General features: G+C 35.7%; 1 protein-coding gene across 1 annotated transcript in view; it reads right to left on the reverse strand.

The window, feature by feature from the left end:
* Nucleotides 1-1,525: 1,525 nt before the first annotated feature.
* The window catches only part of DCN (decorin), a 38,939-nt gene continuing 21,048 nt past the window's right edge, over nucleotides 1,526-19,416 (reverse strand). The window contains exons 4-8 of the mRNA XM_084205610.1: nucleotides 10,864-11,077; nucleotides 10,563-10,676; nucleotides 9,327-9,420; nucleotides 4,394-4,532; nucleotides 1,526-3,025 (exon numbers count right to left, since the gene is read on the reverse strand). Of these exons, the coding sequence (XP_084061736.1) occupies nucleotides 2,831-3,025; nucleotides 4,394-4,532; nucleotides 9,327-9,420; nucleotides 10,563-10,676; nucleotides 10,864-11,077 (756 nt within the window). The 3' untranslated portion in view covers nucleotides 1,526-2,830. The remainder of the gene's footprint in view (nucleotides 3,026-4,393; nucleotides 4,533-9,326; nucleotides 9,421-10,562; nucleotides 10,677-10,863; nucleotides 11,078-19,416) is intronic.

Genomic DNA, 19,416 nt, shown 5'->3' on the forward strand with positions numbered 1-19,416 from the left:
TGGTCCTTTCCTGGAAATGAAATTAGATTTAGTGTCATTTATACATCAGGAATTGAGTATATGATGACTGTCCATAACCTGTGCCCTGTAGGTGAAACCAGACTAAAAGATGGCCACACCCTTGTTGGCAGTCAGGGATAAGATGCTTTAGGCTACACCAGGGAACAAGGGTATTAATTATTCTCTATGTGTTTGAGTCCAGCAGTTGTGACCATTTACTGTCTTCATACTTTACAAAGAAGTTGAGGATGCACTGCAAGGCCCAAAGTCTTCCTACTTTAATTCTCTTATTTCTTTCCACCCAATTGTTTATAGATTGTTTGTGTTTGTTCTTTTTCTTTTTTTTTCCTTTTTTTTTCTTTACTTGTTTTGTTTTTAAGGGGAAGAACCATCTGTTCTTTATTTCTATGAAGGGCAGTTTTGAAAGTATTGGGCTTCCCACTGCTTCGAAGTCTCTGCAGATGCTGTGAGTGGATAGAATCCCATCAGTCAAATATTATTGGTGTGGCTGCACAACTTGTGGAAAACCAAATGTGTTTACCTTTCAAATTTGTCATGATCTTGCTTAGGTCTCTTGTTACAGGATTTGCTCATTTTGTTTCATTGAGAAAGACTGGGAATCAGGAAAGTCCTGCTATCTTTGCAGCCTTTGGTTGTTAGAAGGGAATGTATTTTATGAGAAATAACTTATGCCTTAGCAGCCAGCAGCAAGCTTGATAGGGGACATATCATGGGTATTACAGAGGAGGACCAGACTCTGATATTTTCCTCTGGACTTGTTGAAGTTTGTTCTAATTTGAAAGAAAAGCCCTAGTATGTGAGATGTTAAAACTATGGATGGAGAAATGGAGAGTTCGTGGGTATGTTCACATGATGCTTTATGTAATTGTTGTTATTTTTTGGGTGAATATCTTTCTGTAACTATGTACATACAAACTCTGTGGAATTTTTCAGGCTAAGACAATGCCTTTGTTCTTGCTTGAAATGCCAGTGCTTACTTTTCTGCATGAAGTCTCTGCTCAACAGCTGATATCCAACCAAGAACCAAAAGGAAAAAAAGCCCATAACTGATGATTTTCTGGAGTGTTTTCCCTCCTGTGACAGAAAGATATCATATACTGTTTGTTTTATTTAAAAATAACTCTCTGAAAATGTGAAATCCAGAAGAAAAACAGATAGAAAGCAGAGAAATCATAGGCTACTTTATGAAGAAGATAGCTCAGAAGAGTGCAAACATGCTTTTTTCTGTGTAGTGGTTATAGTGAGTCATAATTGTTTCCAATTATTTACTACTGAATAAATGACAGCTATAAAAAGACTATATTTGTTTGCTCCTGAAAAAATACCTATGAGAGTCAGGCGTGAAAATGTTCCTTGAGGCAAAACAATTTCACACAACTTATTCTTACTTTAGCATCACCATGACAAAGATGCTCAATTTTCAAGACTTATTTAAGGTTCTGACACACTTATGTTATTCTATCAAAACAGAAGAAGAATGACAAACACTTTGGAGTTTGCCTGTATTACATTATTCTTTAATATAAATGACATATAAGTTTTACAAATTAGAGAGATTGACTTTGGAGTATTAAGAGTCTGCAGAAGATTCTTTTCAGGTGATGTTTTTATTGAGTATATGTTTAGCTTTGAAGATTGACAGTAGATATGTGCAGCCTACCTTTGATGTGCTTGCTACCCGCTGGTATGGGTTGATGAATCCCAATTTACAGAGGGCTCCAAATCACTCTAAATAGATACATCTACAAATGATGTCCCAACAATATCCACAATAGCAGTTATTTCACTTCATATATTTCTATACTTATGGTTTTGCTTTTATAGTTGAAATTCCACAGATTTGTTGGACAGAGGAGCCTGCGTAGCTCTACTTCACAATTCCTTTTTTTAAAAACCAAAACCAGTAAAGGATGCTGATAAATGTACAATGAAGAATAAGTGAAAAGTGAACTGCTATGGGTTTTTGTTTAGATAAATACATGGACTGATAACAGTTACTAAATCCTTATACCATACACTGCAAGGCAGTACAATCATAAAAACTGCTCTTGTGACTAAGGTGAGAAGGATTTGCTCTAGAGAAATTTAGTCATTGAGCTCCAGATATAGGTTACAAGTTTTTTACTGCAGACTACTCAATATTTTATTTATTAGGATGATGTTAGGCTAATTCTGAATAGCATTGCTCTAGAAGAATGGCAAACTTTAAAGAACTATGTGTACAATACAAATTTATTTTATTTTTTCAAAAATAATGACATTAGCAACAACTTTATTTGCCTCTGCTAAATAGATACATTCAGAATTATCTTATAGTGGATATTTTTAAACCTCCAGGGCTTGAAATAAATTTAAAGGAGGTAACTCTTACCTTCTCAAGTCTCAAGATGATTTGAGAGTCTTTTTTCCCCTCTGCTATTTTTCTCTGTGTGTGGTTATAAAAATAACCTCGATCACTGTCTTTTTTTTTTTTTTTAATAAATCATAACTTGACAAATATTTACTCCGAATTTCATATACAGTGGAATCTGAAAACCTGTGGCATTCAGCAAACTGAAAAATGCCACAGAAAGCATGCTGGAAAAGAAGGCTGAAATAAGTCAGTTTAAAGCACAGTGGGCAATTCTTACTGATGGTTTGCTCGCTCTTGTACATCTGTAATGACTCATTTATTCTACATCAATGGATCATCTCCACTTAGAAGTGAAGTTTCTGGCATTTGGCGTTAACTGTTAGCAACGTTTTTTTGGACAGGCCTATGAGGACAGACACTTTAGCTGGAACACGACCGACCCCCATCCCTGGACATCTATTTGTAATTCCCAATCTGTACTGCGGAGCGTTCGTGGATACACCGGAAGGCAGAGGGCTGGATTTCCCAGTACTGCACGGGGTTGCTGAAGAGGCTCACGCCGGAATAGCTGGCCTTTTTGGTGTTGTAGCCAAGAGGGCAGAAGTCGTTGATGCCAATGGAAGCAATTTTGTTGTTGTGAAGATAGACCACCTGAAAAGCATACAAGTACTGAATGAGAAAATTGAGCTAAATTACAGCAAGTAAGAGAAATTATTTCATATTAAACGTTTCATATGCATTTTGGCAATATTTTACAAACATGTCTTCTTTCCAAACAAGTCCTTGTGTCACTATAGGACATGAAGAAACACAAGCGCAACCGCTGCTCCCAAGGTGAAGAAAAAGGGTAGTTTATTTTCTAACTTTAACACTTATACATTTCTAAAAGTGACAGTGGATTGGAGAGGGAAGGTGCCACCTCTCCAATGACACTGGACAACCTAACAGTCTATCAAATTTCTCTTCTTCTATAAAATAATGCAAAACAATGAGTTATTTACAGAAAGTGTGTGAGAAAATTTGTTACAAGAATGTAAACATCAGAAGGCTTAGAAAATCTTAAAAAATCAGGGCGACACCCTTGACTCTGTTTACCTTTTGAAATACCTAGCATACACTCAATTTACATAATTTCTACAGAAAGTGCACAAATTGTGCAAGGCAATCTAATAATGTTGCTGTCAGCTGGTGGAACTGCAACCAAAGGAGGAGCCAAAGACATGAAATTATGAATACAGCACTGTGGCTCTGGAGCATGTGCTGTATACACAGAATATATTTGATGCTAATTGGTTTCTCTCCAGCTCTAATATTTTCATTCTCATGAGTGCAACTATACAAGACTCAGAGCCAAAGTAACCACTAATGACAATTTAAAGTAGCTGATGAATATTATCTAGCTCCAGATTCACCACTTCTGGAGAATTTTTCCAAGCAACATGCAGGGAGTAATTTACATTTGGGAGTCTTCATCCTTTGGGAGCTTTCTTTCCTGTAAAATCTGGATGAAGACAAATTTGAATTGCTCCCAAGAGGCAATATTTCTAGCTATCTGGTCAAAAGGACCTCAAACATACTGGTGATGTGAAATGCCTATTTTGTCTATTTGCCCTCCTGATCGGGCTATTTTGTGAGATAACAAAGGAAAGGTTAGTGGGAAAGGTTGTAAAACTTCATTTAGTAGAAATGAAAAAAAATCAACAGAAGAAATTATTTTAGAAATTATTTTTTGAGTAAAGAGGAAAACAAAGTACACAAATAATCCCATCTTTTTTGTGGCCCTTCAGACATACAAAGACAATGAATTTACACCTCCAGATCTGTACACCTCCATAACCATTTCCACAAAAAAATCGGAATAAGAGTCTTCCTGTTGTATTCAACATTTTCTTGATAATTCAAGCATTTATGAAACTTGCATCAAGTTAAAAATACTGTGAACATTTCTGTTCAAGACTGAATAAACACACAAATACCATTAGGAACTATTTCTCTCTGAGACAGTATGGTAAACTTTACCTGTATATATTTGTGATCACCCAGTCCACTGGGTACTCTGACAAGTTCATTGTTGTTCAAGTGGAGCTCCCTCAGATGAGGCACATTGTTAAGAGAGCCATTCTCAACTGAAGAAATACTGTTGAAACTGAGACCCAGTCTGAAAAAGTTAAAAAAGAAAAAAAAACAACAAAAAAAGTGTTAAACTTGCCTACATAACTATCTTTCTTGGGCTGATTGCTACTCTACACTGCTGCTGCAGAACAGACCTGGCTAATTTTCAGAATTGTATGTGAGCTTGGTAGAGCTAGGTGAAATAAAAACAATTACGTAAGTTTGACACGTGATGTGAAAAATCACAATTATCATTGTATCATTGAACTTGTGCTTACAAAACTGCATCCTTTGATGAGCTGTGTGACTCATCCTGGTGCAGATACCCACTGAGCCCCTCCATAGGCACCAGTTTTTTGTTAGAAGCTGAAACACTGAATAAATGATATTTGTAACTTAAGGAGTACTGTTTGAAGCTTTTTGTCAAATTACATTACCCATGTTACCAAAATGGTTAAACTTAAAACTCCACCACATCCTTCTAAGATAGTTAAATAGTTACAGCCATGCTCCATGCTGGAAACAGGAGCTCTGTCATGCTTCATGATCCATTTGGTAGGACATAGAAGTGGGACTTACACATTTCTCCCAAGTTCTAATACAGAGTTTTCATCCTTCCTGCTTTACACATCCACATACTAGGTTTATAGCACAATTTAAGTTCCATTTCGACAGCCTGTTTCTATCTGTGTTTTTCTGTGTTGATAGTATTTTGGTTTGCAATTATTAAACTACAAAAATTTTTCAAGACACTGCCATAATTTACAGTGCTCTGTGTTGCAGTGAAGAAACCAGTGACAATATTTCAGGAGAAGTCATCATCAGGAGTATTGTAATTATAGGATATTTCTATAAAGGCTTAAATTAGCTAATCTATTTTGCTCTGGCTTTCTTTAAGCATTTTTTTGTTTAATATTGAGGGGGCAAATGCTCTGAGATTTCTTAATGGCTTAATCAATAAGAGAATTTAATACAGGTAATAAGAAACCTCATGTTAAAATAATTTGCTATGGAGGAGTAGTTTTAAAGAAAGCCTTCTTCACAGTTACCTAATAACCTGTAATTCTTTGTGGCTTGCAGCAGTTTCAGAAGTCAGGGCCTGAAACTAGAACAAAATCACAGGACTGAAAATCCTTACTTGATCTTTATGTCTGAGAGGTTTCCTGGTATTAATTAGTATTACTTATAATGCAAATAGTCTTATCCTACTAATTTGAATATGGCAATGCTATCAAACTATTAAACGACAAAGGAGACTTTAATGAGAGCTCCCATTTACATCAACATGAATTTACGTCACTTAGAAATCAATTCACAGAGTCCCATCTCCTAGCTAGAATTTGATAATGAAAGATTTTCATTAAAAGTTATTAGAATGAACTTTCTTTTGAATAGGGTATACAAGGATTTAGGAAAGCTTGGGGAATTGGATCCTACTCAGCAATTCAGTCTGAAGTTCTACAGAATGCTTACAATAGACTTCAGTGATGTGTACTCATAGTGAATGTCTTTGAAAAGATTGGAAAAAAAAAACCTCCATGTTTTGTCAGAGGGCTATAAATTCTTGTTTGACACCTATCTAAATATGTTCTCTCTACATATGCAGGTCTACAAGAAGATGTATCAAACCTGGGAGACCAGTACCAAGAAAACCAGTTCTGACTCTCATATTAGTCTATTGAAGAAAATAGTCCCTTTGCACAGTCTTTTAGGGAAAGAATGAAATTATAGGGTCTGTAGTGAATTGGACCTAAATCCCAGAAGGAGTGAAATGATATGTAATTACATCTCCTCTAAATGTCTTACAAAAACTCTCAGTCACTTGGGGCTATGCTTGCAGATGAAGTAAGTCAATATTATTGTGTAAAACAGAGGGTGATTTGGAAAGAATATGGTCTCCATCAGCCTTCCCATAGGAAAAGAAAGGAAGAATTCGAAAAACCATTCTTGCTTCATACATTTGATATATTACTTCCTTTTTCATTAGTGATTAAGTAACATTTTCCCAGCATCTCAGTAAATCTCATCCAAGTGTTCTAAAACATTGAAGAGCATCATCAAAAACATATCTCAAAATTGAAGACAATCTCAAATTATTTTCCCCCTTTTTTCTCTGACATTCCTGCTGAATCATTTCCGCTATGTTTTTGATAGAAACTTCATGATGCTCAACACTGTTATTGTCATTATGGGTTTAGAATCATAGAATCATTAGGGTTGGAAAAGACCTCTGAGACCACCAAGCCCAAACATTAATGCAGCCCCACCACATTCACCTCTAACCCATGTCCCCAGGTGGCACATCCACGTGTCTTTTGAACACTTGCAGGGAAGCTGATTCTATCACTTCCCTGGGTAGCCTGTTGAAGTGCCTGACTACCCTTTCAGTAAAGAATTTTTTCCTAATATCTAATCTAAAACTCCCTTTGTTTGGTTCAATTTCCACTGTATGGAGCTAGACCATTTCAGTAAGTTTTATTAGAATATAGACGTTGGTAATATCAAACGTGTAATGTGAATGTCCTCTTGGAACTGATTCCTGCATGTAATCAGCAAAGTCTTTTTTGGGTTTACTTTTAGAAGATTATTGGGTTTTCACTGAATCACTAAATGAAGGCTTTGGAAAAACTTAGGAGTAATTTTACAAGGAAAACAAACAAACAAAAAGGACATATATTGTACATCTGCTAGAATGCAAGAAAACTCAAAAGAGAATGAAAAATAGATGTACACCAAGCTCTTGCATGAAACGTTTTACAGTTTAAAATTCCTTAATACAGAAAAAAATTCCTTTAACAGCCAGAAAAATTACCTGTTTCTCAAAGTTTATCTGTGCTTTAGAGCAGCTATTAGACTGTCAAGCTTGAGTAGGCTTGAACAAGGTTATCTGACCTTGTCCTAATATCTCTGAAAACTTAGTCATATAAACAAAGCTGGGGTTCTTTATGGTAGGCTAGAGTTCTTCCATAGCTCCCTCCTTTCCTCATCTGTCTGTTTTGTTCTGTGCAATGTGCTCCTTGTTCAGCAATCCGTGCTCTTCCTTACCTCTCACCTGTGCAAAAGAGCATCTCTGACTGTGCTTAGGTTGCCTGCCTAAGCACAGGGCAGAGAGTGCTTCAAGACGTGGAGCCTGCTCTGAGCAGCTCCACATCTCCACATCTTGGTCAACAGAGTATCTTGTTGTTCCATACAGTACACAATAAAAGCAGCCCAAGCTCAGATATTTTTAGGTCTCCATTGGCACCTGCTGTTTAAAACTTTATGTCTTAAGGCAGACTTCCCACAATGTTGTCCATGTGACGCTGCCTGCGGTGTTTTCCAAGTGTGAATGAGAAAAACAGAAAAACTGTCATCTGCAGGACAGCTCACATGCCCCACAACCCCCACCTCCAGTAATAAAAACTACTCTCTACCTGAGTAGTTATCATCTTGTTTTGGTTTTGGAAGTTTTCTTAATTTCTCTGAAGAATACTATAATCTATTCTAAGCCTCTGTAACAAAAAATAAGTGTTTCATAGTCCTCTAATCCATATTTATAGTATTTTTATTTTTTCATTAAAATCTAGGACAGATTTCTTTTTGAGTCTGTGATAAAGTATTACCATGAAACATAATATGAAGTGTCTTAGTTTATAAGAACTGGAAAGGTGTTCTAAACTTTATATCTTGGAATTTTCAGATTAAAAAAAAGTATTAGGTTACTATACACTTCATTGCATTGAACTGCTGTCCAAGCAACTATAAATAGTTGTAAAGTTAACTCCCATTACTCAGTAATCTTTTTCTGATTTCTGTTTTCTACCCTCATTATGACAAGCAGAATGATGAAGATGAAAATCCATTAATCCAGTAATCTGTTTAAAAGTCTGATTATCAGTCTTTTTAAAAACCATTTTCATAGTATTTTTTTGAATATTAAATTATAAAAATTATCTGTAGTAAAGGACAATTTTTCTCTGCTACATGATTTTTGATGTGAATTCAAAAATCGTCCTTTATGATGGCTTTTTGGGAATTGTTCTTTTTATTTAGACTTAGAGAAACTTATTCAACAGCACAGTCACAGATTAGCAAAGTCACTCTGACAGTAACAATTTTCAATTAAATTTTATGATTTTTTTTTTCTTAATCATGTTCCTGGACTCATTGCAGACTTGCCTTTCTTGAGAAACAAAGGAACCACTGTTGAAAGAAGTTTTGGTTCCCATGTACTTTTTTCCTCATTTTCCAGGCAAACTGCATGAGCACTGCTGTGTTCTAAGAAAACTGGATAAACCAAAGATGAACATGAAATGAAAGCAACATGATACAATTTTAAAAGTCTAATTGTTCTTGCTTGTTTGTTTGGGTTTTTGTTTTGTTTTGTTCTGGTTTTTTTTGTGTACGTGTGTTTCATTCTCTTTTCTTTTCTTTTCTTTTCTTTTCTTTTCTTTTCTTTTCTTTTCTTTTCTTTTCTTTTCTTTTCTTTTCTTTTCTTTTCTTTTCTTTTCTTTTCTTTTCTTTTCTTTTCTTTTCTTTTCTTTTCTTTTCTTTTCTTTTCTTTTCTTTTCCTTTCTCTTCTTTTCTTTTTCTTTTCATTTTTTGTAAATCAAATAAACAGTTGTCCTGAGCATATAGCACCCATAATTGAAAACAGATGAAAAGTTTTGTCAGGCATATAAAAAAAAAGTGTTTGTTCTCTTCAATCTTTACAAAATTCCTCAGAAGCCTTTCCTACTAAGTTATGATTATTTCAATGATTCCAATACTCCTGAAGGCCAGACTTATGTTTTATAATTGTGTGTGTGGTGATTGCAATTTCAACTAATATTTTATGTGAAAAGAAGAAATTAATTCTTACTTTGCCAAGTTAGTGAGTCCAGAGAGACTTTCAGCATCAATCTTGCTGATTTTGTTGCCATCAAGGTGAAGCTCAGTAAGGGATGGAGGAAGGCCTGAAAGAGAGAACACCATTAAATTACTTTTGGTTAAACTGGATTCTTCCATTTTAAAAAATATTTGTACTATAACAAGGCTTTTTTACAGTTGACAAAATATTTTTTTCTAAACATGCCCATGAACTATTCACTAAATGAAATAAAGAACTTTCAAAATCAGGGAAACTGAAAACAGATAGTAACAATTTATTTAGCATGAAATAAGACCAAGCTCCTAGTGGAGCAGTTAACTCTTGGAAAATACCCAAATTAAATTCTTCTCATTTATTAATTCTACCCTTCATGATTATGTAAATGGGATGTAGAAAAATCTCTCATTTTAGCCAGACTTTCCATATATGCGTCAGCTAGATATTTAACAATAAACAGCAGTAAAAAACGCAGCTGTAAGTATGAGGCAAAATAATTTTAATGTCATTTTAGTTAGGGTACATATTAGTTTACAAATTCTGTTTATCAGGGAAAAAAAGAGAGTAAACACATTTTACCTATCTGAGGTCCCTCAAAAGAACATCCAAAACAGGAAATATGGGAAGAAAAGCAATAAAAATCAGTATTATCTCTCGAAAAGTTTTCAGCCATTTCAAAACAATCTATTGACTGAAGTATGAATAAATTGAATATAATTTCCTCTGCATTGGAATCACTCTTGTTTGTTTGTTTTGTTTTTAATAAATTACAATGAAATTGTTCTTATTTTGTAGGAATTTGCAATAGTACTTTGAAAAATAGCAAAGGTTTCTGTTTTGTTATAGGGACACTATTTTTGGCTTCAAACCCACAGACTTGTGGAGGGCTGATTTTATGCTTGTACAACTTCAGCTAATTCTACATGAGTTTACAGCTGTGTAATGTTAGTCAGGCTCAATAACCAGGCTTGGAGGCTGAAAATGTTCTTCCATTTTATATTTCAGCTGTGAGACGAGAAAAGCAAAATAACATAAAATGACATTTCACAGTGCACCTCTCATGAAGCTTCTTGTAACCAAAAGCCAAAGTTTTCCAAACTAATAAAAGTCATCTGGTTTAAAACCAGATACTTTAAGGAGAGACTCAAAAAGCTTCCGTAACATTTTTTCCCAACCGAGTAGAAGTTACCACATTAGACAAATGTCTGAACTACTGATGGAATTTCTTACCCTTTGGGATGCTTGTGATGTTGGTGTCTGCGATACGGATGTAGGAGAGCCTCTTCATCCCCTGGAAAGCTCCGTTCTCAATGCCTGAACTCTTGATTGGGTTGGTGCCTAGCTCTGCCAACAAAACATGGTTGTGAGCTGTGCTGCAGTGCAGGTACTTAGATTCTTCAGGTCAAAGCTAATTTGGAGGTACAATTTATTGGGGCATTTGTTGCCCTTCTACTAGAATCACTGATCAAGCTACAAATAGCATCTTGAAAAAACACTCAGTTGTGTTTGTTATAATTTCTCATGCTCATACCTAAGACAATCACTTGGTTCAGCCCGTTAAAGACAGCTTTCCTCAACTTGGAGATCTCATTCTCATGAGCCCGTATCTCCTGGAGAGACTTCGGCATGTTTTCTGGGAGTTCCTTCAGGTTGTTCTTGGACAGGTAAAGTCTTTCCAGTTTCTTCAGAGGAGCAAAAGCTAATGGGCTTATTTTGCTGATTTTATTGTTGACAAGGATCAATGCCTGTGGAGTAATAATCAAGGAGATCTCAGATGATCACAAGGGAAATTATTTTTGTGGTGAGACATTTAAAAATTATTATTATTATTATTCTCTAGTGCCTTTCGAGGTCTTCTAATGGCAAATTTGGTGAACTGAAGAAAATACAATGTAGTACTAAAAAAAATTATAAACTTCTGAAACAATGAAAAATAAGTCCTATAGAACAAATGCAAGTGTTACTATATTGCTGGGACTGCAATGCAGCTTCTGTTAGCATCCATAATTTATGTTCAAGAATAAGTACAATTGTTCCCGTTGAAAGCTGTGAAGAACAGGACAGTCACAAAAAAATACAATTTTTATTTAGGTATTTTTTTCCTGATTTTGTTTATCCTAAGGATACTGTGTTATACCTTACCCATCATCACATAACCCTTCTAACCAGTTTCTCCTGAACAGGAAATTCTATTACTCAATAGAGTGAAGGCACAGCCCAGCTTAATAAAAATATGCATAACTCCACCTCATTCCTCTTAGTTTATCAAACAGCACTTACTAGATTTCTGACAAATGGCGACTTTTAATTTGAGATATAAGCTATCTTTTTGGTAAGCAAAACTTTGTATGGAAGGGGAACAATCTGAAGCATCAGGCTCCAAATCCTGCCATTGGGAATCATGGACCATACTTACTTTGTCTTCTTTGTTAGTGCCTAATCAATCCATTGTGATATCTAGACTCAGGGTAACACTATCTCTCTATACAGCCAGGGGAGAAAGACCTCTATGAAAGCACTGTTATCTGTAACAGGTGTTCTCTGCATGCCTCTAAAATTTTACATTACTTTTGAATCTCATAGATTAATTAACTGGGACACAAAAAGGGAGAAGGTCTCATTACTGTCAGGTCATAACACAGCAATGGAGATTATTTCAGATATCATAAATACTTGAATGACTCATCATTCCATCTGTTTGCTACTGATATCTACATATCAGATTTACAGCACTTCATGATTTTGCAGTGGACTATGTAGATGGGCCATATAAATATTGATATAATATCCATTTATATTTATTAATAGGACATCTTTTTTCACCACCTCTATTGTGCTAGTTGCAGAAACAGAAGACAAAGATTGTTATAAATACTATAGAGGACATCAGAGCATTTTCATACACTCTCAATATTTTCAGAATTACACTTTAGTCTGTTTCTTGGAGGAAAATGGTGAGTCTGACTTATTCCATAATCAGTTAAGTATTAAAACAGTGACAAGACTATCAGCCTCTGTGACAGCACCTCTCCATCATGGAAACTGGGAAGAGGAGTGGGCAGATGAAAATGTGATGTGTTTTTCCCCTGATGGACTCCTTTGCAGATCAGCCTGAGGAAAGCCAGCAGTGTGTACTGGACACGGTTTCATTGGGTGCACGTAAAGCTGAACATATCTGGTTTCAATTTTGTATGCTAGCTAGAAATAACTCATATGCAAGAGGAGGTAGAAGAGGTCACCCACAGTTCAGCAGAGTATTTCCCTAACAATAAGCCCATCCCAAAGTAAATATGTTGGTCAATGGAGGCCCTGCCACCAACTCTCTTTTATTTCGGCCTGTATGATAAAATCTGATGTGAGAACACATGGATATACACTGGGAGTGGTTTTCTGATTCAGAAATTGCCAGAATTGTGATACAGATGTAGATTCTGCCCATAGTGAAATTCAGCTACCTGTAGAGTATTAGGACATGGATAACAACCCAGTTAAAAGTGGTACAGTTGAAATTATACGGATTAGTCTCTTATATTGTTTTTATTTCAATAATCAAATGTGCTAATCATTAATTTCACCATGTATTTTTTTCATACATCTCTAAGTCAACACTCAATGAGTTTGGGGTCATGTTATGAGTGTCTGAACTTTTTATCCTGTATCTTGTTTTGTACTGAGTAACCATTTGTTTCAGCTAAAAGTCTGTCTTTTTGGATTTATTTTAACTATGTTATCTTTTAAATTAAAAAAAAAAATTGGGCAACAGTAATCACAGTTGATGACTTGGTGTCAAATATTTCTTGATGGAAATAGGCAGGAATACATTCAGCTAGGCACTATAAATATTCTCTGAGTAGCTGATTGTTATATCTCTTCAGAGTGTAACTGATACCCCTGACCAAACCCAGAAGTTATCTAGGTACCTAGAATTATGCTTTTCCAATGCTTTCTCCTGAATATATTAATGTTATCTTGGAGAAACGCACAGATTTTTTTTTTTTTATTCAAACACTCAAGGAGTCTGTCACTTAGAAATGATGGCATTCTATCAAAGGTATGTATAAAGCCACTAATTTCACAGTGGGAACATGTGTTTGGTGGTGGGAAAGTAACACGAGTCAGAATTTACAACTTTTTCTGTACCAGAATATTATTTCCCACTTCAAGCCCTCTCTGCAAGTCCCTGCTCCCAGTATTTTAAACCTGCATTATTTTTCCATTGTTGCACAGCTGTAAAGAAGGAAAAATAAACCCACACACTACAGTTTGTAAGGGACATTTTACTGTCTCCCAGAGCAACAACAAGTGATGAGGATAACACACCAGTACAGCACCTGGCAAGCCATGGCCCTGGATTCTTTTCCCACTTCACAATGCCTCTATTATATCCCTTACTTAAAGAACTAAGTTGTTAGCCTTGCAGCAATGCTGTTTACTTTCCTCAGAATGTGTCCCGTATGGTTTGCATGTAACAAAAGCTAAACCAAACCAAAATAAAATAAAATTAAAATCTCAGGGGATTTAGAGGTCAATGAAAACAGGAACTAGGGGACAAAAATCTAGGGAAAACATCTGCAGGCAGTGTTACAGAGGAATGGATTCTAGGCAAAAACAGGTCACAGGACCAGCTATCCAGAATAAAGCCCAGATGGTATGATGGGACATCACATTCAGTGTGTTAAAGGTCATGAAATTTTTGTACAGGGCAAGAAGCGCTTGGAGAGAAAAATAAGGATGGTTCTGAAAGTGCTCAAGAGTGCTGGAGCCCTAGGTTGCAATGCTGCTAGTGTGAAATAATTTGGCAGAAATGACATCCTAGAAAACAAAGTCACATGAACTGATGCCCTTATTTGAAAATCTACCTTCTTCTACACTTTCACTTTTAATGGAGGAAAAAGGATATTTCATTTAGAATAAATATATTCCCTAAACTCTAACTTCCCCTGCCCCAAAAAGTTGAAGCACATCATGAATTCACAGTAAAAGAGATTGAGCAAACAAATGCACAGCTTTCAACATGACCTGGTATGCATACAAGAAATATATAGCCTTAAGTAAAAGAAAGAAAGAAAGAAAGAAAGAAAGAAAGATAAGAAAGAAAGAAAGAAAGAAAGAAAGAAAGAAAGAAAGAAAGAAAGAAAGAAAGAAAGAAAGAAAGAAAGAAAGAAAGAAAGAAAGAAAGAAAGAAAGAAAGAAAGAAAGAAAGAAAGAAAGAAAGAAAGAAAGAAAGAAAGAAAGAAAGAAGAGGCAAAAATACATCAATTATTAATACATCAGTTTGTTATGCTTAGACATTTCATAGCAATTTCCCATGGATAAGAGAAAATTCAACTTCCATCCTCATTTTTCTGAGATAAAGCTTTTTTCCTTTGTCATAATAAAGCATGTAAAATGCACAGTAAACATTGACTCAGTTATAATATTGCACCACCTTATCATGACCAGGAGTTTAAGTGGTGTTCAGAGAGGAAAAAAATTTAAGCTTTGCTCCAAAGATGACTTTCTCTTTTAGTGAAACACCTCTGGTATTTCTGTAGTCAGGAGAAAAAATAAAAACCACTGAATGGCAGGAATAGATGCTGGCTACATTAAAGTCAGTGGGAGTCTGGCCATTTAGCTCCCTCTGACCTGATTTCTACATCAAATATTTATTCCCAACACAAAAAGGAGGATTCACAATTCAGGAAAATTTTGGAACCCTTGTTGGCAGGCTTTTGTCAAAATACACCCTGACAAACTGCAGAGGCAGTGTGTGGCAGGCAGGTTGGAATTAGCATAGGGTTGTTCTTCTTGTGGTTACTAAAACTTCCAATTTTTGCCCTGTCTAGGGGTGGGGAACAGGGAATTAAATTTTCTGGTGCAATTTCATTAGATGAGAATCTCAGGAGACTGTTCTGAGGCGTTTCAATCCCCATTCATCTTAATTTAGTATAGTTAGAAGTGAGTGCCTTGCCAAAACCAGAATTAAAATGGAAAATTACCAGCAAACTTTCATCAGCCATATTACATAGTGATACACCTGTTTTGCCAGCTGGGGATGGAACTCTTATCTAACATCAATTCTTTACTGATGCATGCATCCTTCAGGGTTTAAACTGAAAAGCCAATCCCTGACCCAATGGAATTTCTTTAATTTCCTGGGTTATGTATTACATTATTACCTGGTTTTTATTACAGTTCTGCTAGGAACAGTTATATCTCAAGATTTTTAACCTCAGGAGCCAGGCATCCCAATAAAAATAATAATGAAATTCATCCCTTTTGTTTACCTTACATTTTCAGTTAAGTCATACATATAACCTGAACATAGAGGGAAGGCTTTCTTCAAAATTATTAAGGATGCATGTACATTTATGGAATAACTAAAAAACCAAATAACCCAACAACAAAACAAACAAACAAACAAAACCCCCAAAAACCAGAACTTGACATTTTTCTCTAACCATCCAAATCTAGGATCAAGAGGACATAGCTAAGAAAAGCAAGGAAAAAGGGATGAGATGGAAGCAATAGAGATGAATGAATTGTGAAGGAAGGAGGTGTCAGGGCACTGGAGAAGCAGCCTGTCAGTACACACAGCAGAAGCCTGTGGAAAGCACTTTGATCACATGCACAGGATCTATCTTCAGGATCTTGTTGAATAATCTCACAAAGCAAAGGAGCCTGCTGCAGACCTGGTTTGCCTGCCTTTGAGCTCTCACTGGTACCTCTCATGCAGCATGACTTGCACAGATGATGAGGAAACAGGAAGTTCTGCACTTTCCTTTTTCTTTCAACCCTGTTCTTGTCTACTGTGGCAAGAAGTTTTTGGTCATTCAATATATTTATTACAGCTGATCTAATTTTTTAATTGTTATATTCTATAAAAATTTCTTCTTTTTTCATTAGCCTAGAATGCTGACTCTCTCCAGAATTTTAAGGACCTCAAAATATTTGGTCCTATTTTTTTCTCACATGAAAAATTCTTTACCCATTGTACAAGAAGAATGTTTTCTGTTCCTATGATCTGTTTTGTACTTGCCTGTGTGGAAAATCTCACTGTTAAGGACAACGCAAAGATGAGCATGAGGAAATGAAAATTCTCTAAGGGAGTGCTGTATTTCAGAAAGATTAACGTTTTGTTGCCCCCCTGAATATTTTTTAGAAACCTAAAGCTGCAGCTCAGTCCTGCCACTGATGATACTAGGAACTGGGTTCAGAGGTGGAACCTGACAGAGATATCTGTCTTTGTTTTTTCACAGTAGGATGGTGATTACTGATTCTTCTTTCTGTGATTTACAGAGACTAGGTGCTCACTTCTTTTTATGCCTGGGAAAAGGGAACTGAAGCTGTAATGAGTAATCAGAAGGCTGGATTATTTAATTACATTTTTTGATCTCGGGGGTTTTCTGTATCTCTGAAAGATCTTCCTAGACTTTTCTTCAGGTTTGGTTTGTTTTGTTTGGGTGTTTTGGGGTTTTTATTTTGTTTGCTTGGTTTTTTTTTTAAAAAAAGGATGGCATGAAATTTTCTACTGCCATAAGTTATTTTTGCCATAAGTTATTTTTCCACTTGCTGTTACTACAAAGAGAGTTTCAGTTTCTCTGCCTGCACATTTTGAGTGGATATGGCCATAACTTTAAGTTCCAAGTCTAAATCTTTTATCTCTTAGATCTTTTCCTTCAGTTTAAACAAAGTTGGGTTTAGCATTTTTGTATGTACAGCCACAGCTTTGAACAGCTCTGCTAACTTCAATTAGGTAATGTTCCATTTGATTTCAGGCCAACAGTGCAGTCATCTTCTTTCACTATACTAGCACTCTGCCAATTGAAAAATTCTTGTTGGAGAAGCATGCAGTCACTATTCTGTTGTTTGTGCTGTTCTTACAGTGATCTAATACAGAGCAGCTTCTTTCACCTCTTTTTCCAGGTGCAGGCATCCTGCTGGTTTGCTTTGGCTTTGCCACACAGCCTGCAACTCCATGTGCTGTTTGTGTAGGCTCCTCCTTCACTCTGCATGAGAGCTTACTCATGCAGTATTTTGGATTCTTTATTGTGTCCATGGGGTCAAAGTACTGAACTCCATCCAGAAATGTCAGTCTGCCTGGAAAATTCTTACTGTTTCATAGAAATAGAGACTTTTTTCCTGGCTTTTCCAATAGATTTCCTGTCTGACTTTTTTGCCACAGGTCTAAGTCATAAGCAAGTTTTTTTACATAATATCAGACAGTTTTCTGAAAATGTGAAACTCAGTCCTCAGCCCATTAAAAAGTCTTCAATTTCTCCCCCATTCTCTCAATCCCTGTGCTAAATAAACAAAACCAAAACCACACAAACAAACAATCTTTCATTTTCAAATAGAGTCAATTCTCACAGAGTTTTAATAGTACAACATTAATAGCTTAGCCACTTTTTCCTGGATAATTTAAAGCTATGAAAATATCAAGCACACTGTAACTGTTGACTCTGATGTTTCTTGGCAGAACTCTATTATTTGCAGGTAAATATTCCTTTAGCTGTGTCCTCTTCTAAATGTTTGCCATATTTCCACAGCTGCAAATTTTAGCTGTGCTTGGGAAATCTACTTAGGAAAATTTTCAATACTAAGAATATTTTGGTAGGTTCTAATTTCTCTTTCATCCTCCAGTGCTGTGTACACCAGTGTGGTGCAGCATAAGCAGTTACATTTGTGCTGAAAGAGAAGCCATGAACAAGTTAGAGGTAAATCCTTTCTTTTCTTGCTACTTGTTCTGGGTTTTAATACCAGTCAAACCTTAGGTTCAACCCGGCTTGTTCATGAAAATCACTTCTAAAACCAATACACTTGTGGTAGGTGACAGCTGCAAGTATTAGGAAGGTATTTTAATGGAGTCTTTAAAAGTAACAAACTGTATAAGCTGCTCATTTTTTTTCAAGAGCTATGAAAATTGGGGGTTAAGGAATTGTTCCCTTAGGTGATCCTTCATGCAAGAGGTTAAGTCCAGTTTCCAATTTTAGATTTTGTAACAATACTGCTGTTAATTTTAGTAAATCTTCTTGTTTTAGTAGAGTACAAGAAAGTTTAATAAAGTCTAATAAATTTTTGAACTTCACACTATCAAATGTGACATTAACCCAAGCCATGTTTCTCTGGAAATAAGATTTAAAAGAACAAACATTTTTTATAAGTACCTCACACACTCATATGTCTTTAAAATAAATGAGATAATAGAGCTCTGTCAACAACAATGCTTTTGAGTTTTACTTTCTAAAAACAATACTCCCTCTGAAAAATATTTAATTGAAAGTTGGGGAATGGGAATCGTTCCCAGATATTACACAGGAATATTCCTGCTGAGAGCAAAGATGGTGCCTAGTTACATAAATATACTGCATGACTAAATTATTTTTTTGGAGAGGAGATCATAGAATCATAGAGTGGTTTGGGTTGGAAGGGGACCTTGAGAGAATCATTATTTGTTCTTGAGCAAATCCAGGAGAATTGCAGTTTTGAAGGTTACATGTTAAAATTTTTGCTAATCTATGACTTCCAGTGGTCCCTAAGCAAGTCCTGGGTACTTTTGTGAGTAAGCCAAACAAATAATTTCTTCCCTGAGGAGTTACTTATTTAATTCACTATTAAATTGTATCTGTTGTAAAAAAAGAAAAAGGAAAAACAAAACAAAAAAAAAAAATAAAGAAAACCCCTTAGAGTTAACTTCAATGAGATAAAATAAGTTCACAACAGCATAGCTCACAGCAGGATGTGTAATTGAGACCTGGACCAAATGCCAAGTGGGTAGAAGTCACTGGGAGCAGTGATTTTCATCTGCAATACCATGTTCTGACTCATTTAATACGTTGTCATGAAGAAGGATTGCCAAAAGATTAATTTCACTGATAAGAATTTTGTCTCTTTTAGCACCTCATATATAATCTTCTCTGAAAACACAGGACTTCTTTCCAAGGTGGAAGAAAACCAAAGTAAATGGGCAGGAATAGCAGTGTCAAATCTGTCCTGTAGCCAAAGAAGGGAATTGAAAAAAAAATCTTGGGAACAAATTATCTCATTCTTAAAACTAGACTACTGAAATGCTATGTGGAAGAACATGTTTTGTTGTCTTTAGAGG

The sequence above is a fragment of the Fringilla coelebs genome (assembly GCF_963513975.1).
Source record: "Fringilla coelebs genome assembly, chromosome: 5".
NCBI lineage: Eukaryota > Metazoa > Chordata > Aves > Passeriformes > Fringillidae > Fringilla > Fringilla coelebs.